This window comes from Oryx dammah, unplaced genomic scaffold (genome assembly GCF_014754425.2).
Source record: "Oryx dammah isolate SB20612 unplaced genomic scaffold, SCBI_Odam_1.1 HiC_scaffold_2, whole genome shotgun sequence".
Taxonomy (NCBI): domain Eukaryota; kingdom Metazoa; phylum Chordata; class Mammalia; order Artiodactyla; family Bovidae; genus Oryx; species Oryx dammah.
The window spans coordinates 14,728,879-14,741,443 of NW_024070186.1; the positions used below are offsets into that span (position 1 = coordinate 14,728,879).

General features: G+C 49.7%; 1 protein-coding gene across 1 annotated transcript; it reads left to right on the forward strand.

Moving 5' to 3' along the window:
* The first annotated feature begins 8,286 nt into the window (after positions 1 to 8,286).
* Positions 8,287 to 11,650, forward strand: TFF2 (trefoil factor 2). Its single transcript, XM_040247241.1, has 4 exons — positions 8,287 to 8,510; positions 9,158 to 9,307; positions 10,430 to 10,576; positions 11,452 to 11,650. The coding sequence occupies exons 1-4, from the start codon at positions 8,420 to 8,422 to the stop codon at positions 11,463 to 11,465; spliced, it is 402 nt and encodes a 133-aa protein (XP_040103175.1). The 5' UTR covers positions 8,287 to 8,419; the 3' UTR covers positions 11,466 to 11,650.
* The last annotated feature ends 915 nt before the right edge of the window (positions 11,651 to 12,565 follow it).

Genomic DNA, 12,565 nt, shown 5'->3' on the forward strand with positions numbered 1-12,565 from the left:
TCTGTGTAGAGTTTTCCTGGCTTTTGCACATGTGAAACGATGAGGCTAACTGGCCAGTCAGCATGGCTGAGTGACATCCTACGTGCTGCCCTTTCCCTTCATCCTGGAAGCCAACAACTCAGGGAACTTTCTAGAACTTTCCATGTCTTTGAAGAGCTTCAGATGAAAGTTTAGGAAGTCTCTCATGGGAGAGGTTCGTGTTTGGGGGGAGAGTTGGGGGTATTCTGGTGGACAACTGGGGTGGGAGGGGTCATCTCTGTCAGTGGAATGGGTGACAGTGTATAACCCAGGAGCCCATGAAAGCACAGCTCTCCACACAGCCTGAGGGGCCTGGCAGGGAAGGCGGGGGTGCAAGTCCTCACTCCCAGGACTGGCTGTGCCCCCAGCCTGGGGTTCCAGTAACACCTGAAGCCATGTGGCACCCCCTCCCCATTCCTCATCAGCTTGCATTGATGTCCTCGTCGGCTACCAAGCAAAACACCACAGATGGGGCGGCGTAAACAGCAGACATTATTCTCAAAGTTCTAGAGACTGGAGGTGCAAGGTCAGGTGTGGGCAGCGTTGATTTCTCCTGAGGGCTTCCTCCTTGTCATGTAGACATCTGTCTTTACTCTGTGTCACCTGTGTGAGCCTGTGTCCCAATCTCCTCCTCATTCTAGAAGGACACCACTCTTATTGGACCAAGGTCCACCCCACCAGCTTCATTTTAACTTAATTACCTTTCAGAGACTCCATCTCCAAATAAGATCACGTTATGAGGTCCTGGGGTTATCCCAGGACCTAATGGACTTCCACATGTGACTTTAGGGGAGATCATTCAACCCAGAACAGTTGGTGTCTCTTCTCCAAATAAGATTACGTTATGAGGTCCTGGGGTAACCTAGGACCCTAATGGACTTCCACATGTGACTTTAGGGGAGATCATTCAACCCAGAACAGTTGGTGTCTCTTGCAACCAAGGAACCCCAGTCAATGAAAATTACCAAAGGGCAGAGATCATGACTATTTGCTCTTGGGACTAGCCAGTTCTGCTCCAGGTGGTAAGAAAACAAAAGGACTACATGAGCCTGAGAGCATGTCGAATACAGTGAGCGAACCCGGAGACAGTGAGACATGCGTGACACTCATATGGTGTGCCGTTGTTGTTGTTGTTGTTCAGTCATAAAGTTGTGTCCAGCTCTGCGTGACCCTGTGGACTGTAGCCCACCAGGCTCCTCTGTCCGTGTGGTTTCCCAGCAAGAATACTGGAGCGGGTTGCCATTTCCTTCTCCAGGGGAACTTCTCCACTCAGGGATCGAACCTGCATCTCCTGCAGGCAGATTCTTTACCACTGAGGCACCAGGGTGACCACAAAGGACAAAGGACATGCAGTGTGTTAAGAACAGAGAGGGAGTGGGTCACACGTGGGATGTGTTACATGACAAAGAGAACGCAACAGGAAGAATGTCATCACAGGTGGGACTGGACCCAGCCCATCAGAAGCCAACCACTCATCTCAAGGCTGACTGCTCCATCATCCCTGATCAAGTTCCCACTGGTGACCCTTGTGCTGGTCCAATTTAAGGCCCTGTGTGTCACCCCAGAAACACAGACTAACATCATGGCTGCTCTGTGGGTCACTGGGGGTGCAGCTGGGCCAGCACTGCTTGCCCAGAGTCTCTCCAATAGAGCTTGAGTGTGGTGGCCCTGCTCATGTCCTAGCCCCTTGCTCAGACCCCAGGTCTGGTCCTTGTCACCATGTACTGATAGGAAGTCCAAGAGAGGAACAGGACATCTCAGGACTTGGGATCCAGTCTTTCCACCCGCTTGCACCCCATGCAAAGTGCAAGCCTGCCACCTCTGCCCCTCACTTTTCGCCACGTGCTGGAGACTGATTTACTAAAACGCGTGGCTCAAACACCATAACTGGACCTGCGAGCCTTCCCACCCTGCGGTTGGCTGTGTGCATGGAGGTTATCGCTGCTGACAGATGATTGACCTCGCAACAACAGGCTTCTGTTCAGAATATGTTGAACTAAGGATCAGACCAGGAACCAACTGCTGAGTCCAAGTTGTGGCTTCAGATCCTATTTGTAGGGTCACTGGGAAGGGTCCTGTTAGCTTAAGGAAACTCCCTCACCTTTCTTTATGCGTGTGGGCAGGGACAGTTTGTGGAAATACTCAGAGCTTGTGAGCCCAATAGGAATAATTACCCAAGAAGAGACATGTCCCAGGCCAATCCCAGCACAGGGACTTAATGGAAGCGATCAAACAGTCACTGGTTTAAAGGTTCGAGCGGGCGCATCATAGATATACATAGAAAAACTAAATTGTATAATTCTAAAGGTATTTCTTAATTGTTCTCAGCTCTTAATATTGCCCCAAGCTGGACATTTTGGGGTTAGCAAACTGATTAAATTAGGAAAAACCAGACATACTCACATATATATATATATATATATATATATATATATATATATATGTGGTACAGTGAGGTTTGAAAGTGTTATTCACTCAGTTGTGTTCAACTCTTTGCGGCCCCATGGACTGTAGCCCACCAGGCTCCTCAGTCTACGGGAATTCTCCAGGCAAGAATATTAGAGTGGGTTACCATTCCCTTCTCCAGGGAATCTTCCCAACCCTGGGATCAAGCCTAGGTCTCCTGCATTGTAGGCAGATTCTTTACTACCCGAGCTACCAGGGAAGCTTAGTAGGGAACCTCTATGCTGAAGGCAAATATTGGTGGGACTTTCTACATTTAAATCTGATCTAGTACATCAGTGGGGAAGGAAATGGCCACCCACTCCAGTACTCTTGCCTGGAGAATCTCAGGGACGGAGGAGCCTGGTGGGCTGCCGTCTATGGGGTCGCACAGAGTCGGACACGACTGAAGCGACTTAGCAGCAGCAGCAGCACGTCAGTGTGGCAAACTCAGAAGGGCTGAGGGTTCACCTTATTTGCAGATCAATGGCTTCATGGATGCTGGCAGAGGACAGGAGACTCTTGGCTCAGAGATAAAGGCCTCACTACACGGCATAGCTAGCAATGTAAGCAGCAGCACGTTTGGTTCCCTTGTCCCCACGTCCTCCAGGGGTGACACAGAAGAGCTCAGATGGACTTCAGCACACACAGAGTCGCATCACAGGGGAGGAAGCCTGACCTCTCCTGGAGCTCAAATGGCACTACTGGTAAAGAGCCTGCCTGCTAATGCAGGAGACACAAGAGCCACAGGTTCTATCCCTGGATCGAAAAGATCCCCTGGAGAAGGAAATGGCAACCCACTCCAGTATTCCTGCCTGGAAAATACCATGGGCAGAGAGGCCTGGTGGTCTTACAGTTCATGGGGCTGCAGAGTTGGACTAAGTGAGTAAGCACACATGTACGCAAGCTTGCCTGCCCGCAGCTCCAGAGGGAGATACCTTATAAATGTTCCAAGGTTGTTGTCACACCAACATCCTTGCAAAGACAGCCTGGAAGAAAGGACAGATTGGATCACCCCCTATTCATCTCACTGGGGAGGGGGGGATTTCCACCCAAGGCTACAAGGATGGTGAGACCCATGATGCCTGACACTGGAAAGATGGGACAATAGCAGTTTACCAGTCACATATTGCTCACCCGAGGAGTGGAGGCCATCCCGCCATGCAGGGCCATGGAGGGTTGCATAAGAAACAGGGTGAACCGCAGGGGCTGCAGGAGGAGCCGTGTAGTATCAGGAGGGTGGGGTGCCCACTCATTCTTGCAAGAGGATGTGATTGGCTTGTTTGAGTAAGTCTGCAGCCTGGCAGGGAAGTGAAATCCGCTACTTGAGGACAAGCAGGAACTGTGCCCAGCCCCTTGATAAGGAGGTTGTTTGGCTAAGGGGCCCCATCTGTGGGAGCCAAGTAGGGCAGAGAACTTGTGGTTAGGCCACTCGAGGCCTCTCAGTTTCACCAGATGTCAGGGCAGCACTTAACATTCAATTATAATTTTAGGTCCTATACCATTGGGACAGTTAGTGCCTCATTCACAAGATGTGGAAACATGAGAGACTCACAGGGAATTGTCTCCCAGCAACCAGAATACTGAATATACCATTTTCACAACAGAAGGGGGAAAAAACACTAAGGCACATTTCTGTAGCATTTCATTTATAAAATAAAATATGATTATTTCTTTCTACTTTTTAAAATTTATCTTTAGAGTTGTAATAAAGTACAGGAAAAGACTTTTTTTTTTTTCCTTAAAAGACCAGAGAGTAAATATTATAGGTTCCTGGGCCATACGGTCTCTGCCACAGGTAATCAGCTCTGCAACTGTAGCTAGAAAGTGGCCACAGACAATGTGTAAATGAATGGGTATGACTGTGTTTTAATAGAGTTTTATTTAAACACAGGCAATGAGCTCATGGGTCATCATTTGCCAACTCCTACTATATATTTTTTCCTTGATACGTGGTAACCTAAATTATTTAAGTATCTTTAAGTTTTAATACTACCCAGCTCCCACTCAGATACAAAGGGATCAAAAAAAGACATTTTAAAAGAATGTAAATCTTGACTAAAATCCTTCAAAGTAGTACAAGGAGGAATTCCATTGTACAATATGCAGAAAAATGCTAAGGTTTATGTCCATCCAATTATATCCCCAAATATAATTCATCAAAGTCTCTAATTTTACTCCCTCCCAAACTCAGTACCAAATTCTCAATAGTTGGTTTATCTATTTCTTTCTTCTCCCAACTTTAGCCACTTTATTTTAAGTAAATAAATTAAGTCTTGGGCTTTGGAAGTGTCTGTGACTTACCCACTCTATTGATCAGCACAGCCAAACTCCAGAAAATTGGAATGGTGGGGAGAGAAATTGCATTAGAAACACTGAACATGCAAATGTTGGTAATACAATTTTTCTTTTTCCCCCAATGACAGTGTAAAAGTGAGATGTTATCCTAGTCAGCATCCATGTGAGGGTTTAACCAGGCATATGAGACATTGGAGATCATTTAATAAACCCTCATTTCAGCTCTTATTTCACAGATGAAAAAACTAGTCCAGAGAGGAGAAGAGGCTTGCCTTACTTATTTGCATATACCCAGGACTAAGTATTATTTTAAGAATTTCAGGAGGAAATTTGGGTGATCCGTGATATTAGGTGGTAGATTCCTGATCCTTATCTCCCGGGTGCCAGGTACCCTCACTAAGTAGGTCTGGTTTGTGCAGATGCTGGGTTAGGTTCTGGGGTTTCCAAATGAAAGAGGCATAGGTCCCATTCTGTATGTCACCCTACACTTTCTGTGTGTTTGGGAAAACTAATTTTCCATATAGACTATAAAATAGGGCTGATCTTTTTAACTCTTTCTTTGTATCATTGTAAGAATTAAATGAGGTGTAGCATGTGAAATCATCAGAATATCAGCTGGTGCAAAGTTAATCTGCAGGTTTTGCTGTTGCCTTCAGTACAATGAATAAAGGAGCCAGAAAAGTAAAACTCCACTTAAAATGCAGATGTGGCTGTGTGGTGACTCTAGTGAGCTTGGGGGAGGGGTGAAGGGCCCTTGTCTTCTCTCAGGGGAAGGAGGCCTTCCTGGATGGAGTGGCTCCTGAGGCAAGAGCTGAAGAATGGACAGGAGTTAGGAAGGCAAAGAGTAGAGGAAGAGTTTTGCAGAGAAACAATGACATTCAAGCAAAGGGTCAGAGGTCAGGCTGTATCAAGAGGGCTAGATACTTACATTAGGAAGGAGACCTGACATCAGAAGAGGGTGGGAGCTAAGAGCAGTCCAGTTCATAAAGGGTCTTGTTTTCTATGCTCAGGAAACGCTTGGGCTTTACCCTTCAGGTTGGGAGGTGTGAGGGGGTGGCAGAGGAGTGACATGTACGGACTGTCACTTTATAAAGGTAATCAAGGCCGCAGACTTATGTCTGGATGGGGACAAAGCTCTGGCTGAGCGATTAGTTAGTAGACAGTTGTACAAACCAAGGGAGATATCACGAGACTGGACTGGGCTGCAAACACAAATGCTGAGAGAGACCAACAGCTGCCATAGCTGAATAAATCCAGCCAGGTGGGCAGTGGCTGCAGCAGGCAGGAGAACTCATGCCCTGCACCAAGAGACCACCACAGCTTCAGTCACTTTTGGATTCCTTGGAGGATAGGTTGGCCAGTTACAGCTTCCTACAGCTTTTGTCTAAAAAACTTAAAAAAAAATTTATATTGGGTATGTTTTGTTCAATTCGGCTGTGAATCTAGAACCACTCTAAATATATATATATATATACACACATATATATATACACACACACATTTTTTAAAAGTATTTTGCCTTTATTTTTGAAGGAATTTTCCATGAGTTTAGAATTCTGACTTGACAAGGTTTTCTGTTTTAGAGAAAATATCGTTTTGTTGCCTTCCATATTGCATTGTTTCAGATGAGAGATCACTTGTAATTCTTAACATGCTCCCCTGATTGTGGTGTGTCTTTGGGTGCTGTAAAACTTTTTCTTTTTCTTCTTGTTTGTTTGACTTAGTTGCAGAATGCAGGATCTTTTTTTAAGATGCATCTTCAAAGAGCCTAGGTGACACTGTGGCTCAAGGTCAGCGTCCATCCCCCAGCCTGAGGCCATGTGATGGGAGCCACCCAACTCGCATCAGAGTCACCCAACACCGCTTAGAGGTTGTTCTGTGCACACAGGTCCACACTCAGTGTGCTGCTCACCCTGTAGACACTGCATCTTCCATAATGACTTCCCCACAGGTGGAAGCAGCTTGTCTTGAAGAAAATGTGCCCTTTTCTAAAAGCAAAAAGCACCATGTGGACGGATGGTGCCCTGGGTGGGAGCCTGAGCAGCTCCACCTCAGATGAATGCAGAAGGAGCTTCCCAAGGAGGATGCAGGCCAGAGACCAAGGGACTGGTGAGCCATCTCTTTGGCATGGATCAGCTGGTTTCAGCAGGAATCCTGAAAAGGCCCGGATGGGACAGTGGGAAGTTGGGCCAAGAGGGAAGAAGCAGAGACGAAAGTGGGGCTGAGAACCTGGAAGAGAAGACTCAGAGTCCTGTGTCCTGGTGGTGAAGAAGGGTGAGAGACACAGGTGGGGAAAGGTGACTTTTTCAAAGTTCGATAAGACAGAGCCCCAGGGCCGCTCGACAGGGCTCTAGGCAGGGTTTCAGTCTGTTGGCGCTGCAACTGGAGCTGGCAGAAGCCCCGAGCACGCAGGTCTGCTCTCCAGACTCGAAGACCCAGAGTTCCAGACTCCATACATCTTCGGGTTCTTGGCTGCTCAAGCTGTGCTTGACAGGTTGGTGGCTCCCAGAAGTGCCCCAGAGTTGAGGGACCCATGAGCTTCCTTGACCTCACCCCATCTCCCCTCTGTTCCCCTGGGGTGCATCCCCCCGTTTCTCTTTTGCCTCTTAGGGTCCCACTTTCAGACCCCTTCCCCTGGAGCACCCCACTCCAGTACTCTTGCCTGGAAAATCCCATGGGTGGAGGAACCTGGTAGGCTGCAGTCCAGGGGGTCACGAAGAGTCGGACACGACTGAGCGACTTCCCCTTCCCCTGGAGCATCTTATGTTGAGCACAGGCTGGTTCACAGGTGCCATCTTTCAGAAAACAGACAATTCTCATTGAAGAAAAGAAGCGGTAGCAGCAGTGGAAAAGAACCCGCCTGCCCAAGCTGGGGACTTGAGAGACAGGTTTGCTCCCTGGGTTGGGGATATCCCCTGGAGGAGGGCATGGCAACCCACTCCAGTATTCTTGCCTGGAGAATCCCATGGACAGAGGAGCCTGGTGAGCTACAGTCTGTAAGGCTGCAAAGAGTCAGACATGAATGAAGTGACTCAGCATGCATGCAGGCTTTGCTGACATGAACTTGTCTCTTTTACACTCATCTGAGGCTGTTCATTTTACCCAGTCAGCCTCATCTCCATGGAGATCCATCCCTCCCTCAACACAGAGACGAGGAGATACAGACCAGGGACCAGGAGCCCTGGAGGAGGGTCTCCTGCCATCCTCCCGTTCCTGGAGAAGGGGTCTGCTCTGTCGGCAGTTGGCTCATTTTCCCTGGGAGCCTAGGGCCCAGGACTTAAAAATTCCTGTGGTGTTAGCCACGTGCTTTATCAGGAGAAATCCCTAACTTCTCCCTTCCTGGGTGGAACCCCGCGAGTGCCCAGCGCCACATGTGCTATCTTCCACGTCGGCATCCTGGCACGACCTGGCTCCCTGCCTGGGGCAGGGGGGTGGCCTGGTTGTGCTTGCGGGGAGCCCAGTGCTCTGCTCTGTCACTCCTACCCCCCCCCCACCTGCTGGCCAAGCTATCGCAACGCAACTCGTTTTCCTAACAAAGGCCTCAAATTGTGCCACAGGCAGAGACGAGGTTATCTTGCTTGCTGAGCAAACAGAGAGAAGCGTATAAAACACCCCTGGCAGTGGGGAGTGTGTGCGCTCTTCTGGTGGCCCTGGGGTGCAGATGAACATGGACATGGGACCCCGAGGCACTTGGCTCCTGGCTGCGCTTCTCCTGCTGGGTTTGTGCGCCCTGGCGGGGGCCCAGAAACCAGGTAAGCAGAAGTTCAGGTCCCTGAGGGGAAGTGGAGCATCTGAGCCAGTGAGCCTGGAAGCCTTCTAGAACCCAGAGGGTGGGGGTGGCGGGGTGTGAGGTCCTTGCCTTCTGCCCCCTGGGGGTCTCTGTTTGTATTAGTTTCCCTGGAAGTGAAAATGTGGACGGTGGGGAAGCAGGTGGGAAGGTGTCCTAGGACTGGGGAGGTGGCCATGCAGCCGGCTCCTACGTGCGTCCACCCGCTTCCCGCCATTCAGGGAGGACAGTGAGGGAGAGGGGTGAGACGTCCCAGGAGGAACCCCTTCAGGATTGGTCAGGACGGCCTTGGGTGTGGGTGGGCCAGCTGGAGGAGGGGCTGGGTGGGAGGCCCATCGGGGTCTCCCAGGGGGTCTGACTTGCTCACTTTCATCCTGACCTTGGCCTGAGTCCATCTGTCCACCCTCTCGCCAGGTTTTATTTTTAAACTAATAAAACACTTTCAGCCAAGCCCTGTCAATTCCTCTGAAGGACGCTGTGTGGTTCAAACACGAGCGAGATAAGACAGCCTTTACAAGGCCGGAGCAGAGCTGATGGAGCATCGTGGATACACTGGCGGGGGGGGAGGGCGTGTCATGTGGGGGGCGCTAGCTGACTTGGGCTTCTCTGCAGGTGCCTGCCAGTGCTCGCGCCTGAACCCCCGCAACAGGGTGAACTGCGGCTTTCCGGGCATCAGCGGTGACGACTGCTTCTCCAGAGGATGCTGCTTCGACTCCAGCGTCGCTGGGGTCCCCTGGTGTTTCAATGCCCTCCCGAAGCAAGGTAACGGGCAAGGTCCCTTCCTGAGCCCTGGCCAGCAGCCCAGGACCCAGCTTCCCCAGTCTCCCTAACCACCCAGGCCAGTCCAAAGGGAAGAGAAAACGCCCTCTGCCTCCTGTGTCCACATTAGATCCCGAGGGTGAGCTGTTTGTCCTTTTAGGGAGACTTCAGGGAATCTGACTATTTGACTGTATTTGAAGGAAGAGCGAGTCTTAGGACCCTCTTGGCTGTGGCTCCTGAACCAGCTTCTAAGGGACATAGAGGCATTAAAATCAGGATGTTATTAACATAACTTCAAACAGACCCCAAAAGTTAAGAAATTAAGTTAAGGCTTCCAGAGTCATCTTTTGAGAGTGAGTTTTTCCTGTCCATATTATCAACTTAAAAAGTCACCTGTTTCAAGGCAGGCACACAAAGAATTCTGTCTGCAAAGCAGACCCATTTGTGTGGAACTCAGTGCCGTAGGTCCCGTCCACACCCCTCAGGGGTGCTGGTCGGAGGCTCCCGGGCTCTGGGGGAAACGGAACTGACGGCAGGTGGTCGATTTGCCAGGGCTCATCCAGTAGTGGAAGGATCCTTGGGTGTCAATTCTTTGTATTAGTATTAGTCAGTATTAGTCACTCAGTCATGTCTGACTCTGCAACCCCACGGACTGTAGCCCACCAGGCTCCTCTGTCCATGAGATCCTTCAGGCAAGAATACTGGAGTGGGTTGCCATTCCCTTCTCCAGGGGATCTTCCCGACCCAGGGATCGAACCCAGGTCTCCTGGATTGCAGGTGGATTCTTTACCACTTAGCCACCAGGGAAGCCACTCAATTCTTGGTCAAATGCTTTATAACCTTACAGGGTCCTCCCAGGAGGTAGTGTGGGCAACTCCATTTTATAGAGCCATGTCAAGTCCAGGGAGGTGAAGCAACTTTCCCTCTGACTTTGGGCATCAGGAAGAAGGGGTGGCCACCCGCTGGTGCCCACATTTAGTCCAGGGATGACATCCCAGCAGTCCCTGGTGCTACCCCGAACCTGTGAGCCCAAGCTGCTTCCCTAGCAGAATGGGATGGATGTGTCTGGCTAATGAACCAGCCTAACTGCAGCCCTTTGTCCCCAAACCCGGTGGTGCCCTGCAGAGTCGCAGGAGTGTGTCATGGAGGTCTCGGCCCGCAAGGACTGTGGCTACCCCGGCATCAGTCGTGAGGAGTGTGAGTCCCGGAAGTGCTGCTTCTCCGACACTATCCCCCAAGTGCCCTGGTGCTTCTTCCCCATCTCTGTGGAAGGTAACGTTGGAGAACACAGGCAATTGCCCAGACACAGGCAATTCTCAAGGGTAGTGGGAGCCGGGGTCGGGGAGGTCCTCGGCTGGCCAGGATGCCCGACGCCAGGCCCCCAGACCCCGGGGGTGGTCAGTTCAGGAAAAACCATACTCGTGTGGGAGCTCGCCGTTATTGTGAACCATCTCAGAAGTCAATTCGAGAATGTTCTCAACAACGACAACTTTTTTAAAAAATAAATAAACTAAGCCCTCGGGTCTTCCCGCTGTGTCTTTTGTGATGGTTGTATAAAGCATCTGACCCTCAGCCGCGGCCCCAGGTCCCAGGACAGTTGGCTGATGTCCCTATTTTGGGTGCTTCCAAATGCCCTGCCCTGCGCTGGGCACCATGGGTAGGATCCAGAGCAAAGCAGATGTGGTCTCTTCTCTTGTGGACCCTGATGCTCTCTCCTGTGACCATGGGTGACAGGTCCTGCCCCAATGCCAGTCCCGGGGGGCCATCTCCTTCCTGCCACTCCCTTAGTTACAGTGTGTCCCTGACCCTGAATTTGACAAGGAAAGACCACATGTTTCCAAAAGATGGGAAGAATGCATCGATCCTTTAAGGAAATCAGGATGTTCCAAAGAGCACGGCTTTTCCTTTCAGGAGTTTCTAAATGATTTTTTGAGTGACCTAAGGGTGTACTTGGAAAACTACCAGTTATTTGAAGAGTATGGACCCCTAGAGGGCATCTGGCCCTAGGGGACTGTGTCCCCGCAGGCAACTTCTCCAGCAGGGATGGCTGGACTGAGAGCTATAGTCCCGAAAACCCACGGAGCCTCTTAGCCTGGATTCCAGGCTTGCCGGCACTCTTACCAACTGTCTTGTGTTTAAATTTCTAGACTGTCATTATTAAGAGGCAGTGGCTTCAGAGAACCCTCCAGGCTCCTTCGATTCTCCGAAACAGAAGAATACTCACCATCCTACAGTTTCGGATTTCATGTTTCCCTAATTCCTGGGTTTTCATCATCTGCTTTTTATCCCTTTCAATGGCTTCGCATATGATTTCTTCAAATAAAGAAAGCCCTTAAAATCTGCTAAGTTCCTTGTTGGCTTCATTGACACAGAGGTGGCCAAAGCTTGTGAGCGTGTGTGTTTGAGAGAGAAAGTTATTGAGTACATATACGCGTTTGGTGTAACTTTAATATTCTTTTATCTGCTATAAGAGCGAGAACTCATCTAATAGGTTCAGGCTGCTCTGACAGTGAAATGTATTGTATGTAAGGAACTTTGGAATCCATGATCCCTTTAAAACTCTCATTCTCAATCACTGTATAAAAATTTAAAGACTATCCGTAAAAATTGGCTTCTCTGGTGGCTCAGTAGTAAAGAATCCCCCTGCAATGCAGGAGACACAGGTTCGATCCCTGAGTCAGAAAGATCCCCTGGAGAAGGAAATGGCAACCACTCCAGTGTTCTTGCCTAGAGAATTCCATGGACAGAGGAGCCTTGCAGGCCACAGTCCATGGGGTTGTAAGAGTCGAAATGACTTAACAAATAAACCACCACCACCACATCCCTAAAAACATATTAGAAATTACATGCTACTCTTGGAGTAACAGATAATTTCAGATTATAATTACAAAATTGCTTTTACAAATGCATCACTGAGTGCTTGCTTTTGAAATTCATGCAAGTCACCCTAATATCGCTTCCAAAATTGAGTGGGGGACTTGGGCTTCTGTGCATTCTCCCCTCAGCCTGGGAGTGAGCAGCCGAAGCACTGTGCTGTAATTTGAAAGCTGTTCTAAAGAGGAAGCTTGAAACTTTCATCAAGGCTTCTATGTGGAAGGTCGTGGCGTGAAAGATATTTTGGGCACCTTGGTGAAGGGTTCCTGACATTCTGCCATTCAGGGGTGGGGGTGCAACGTGGGTGATCCCAGGCCAGACTCTCTGTGGCCTACCCCTCCTCCCTACCTCCTCCCCCAACCTGGCCCACAGTCACCCCAGAAACCC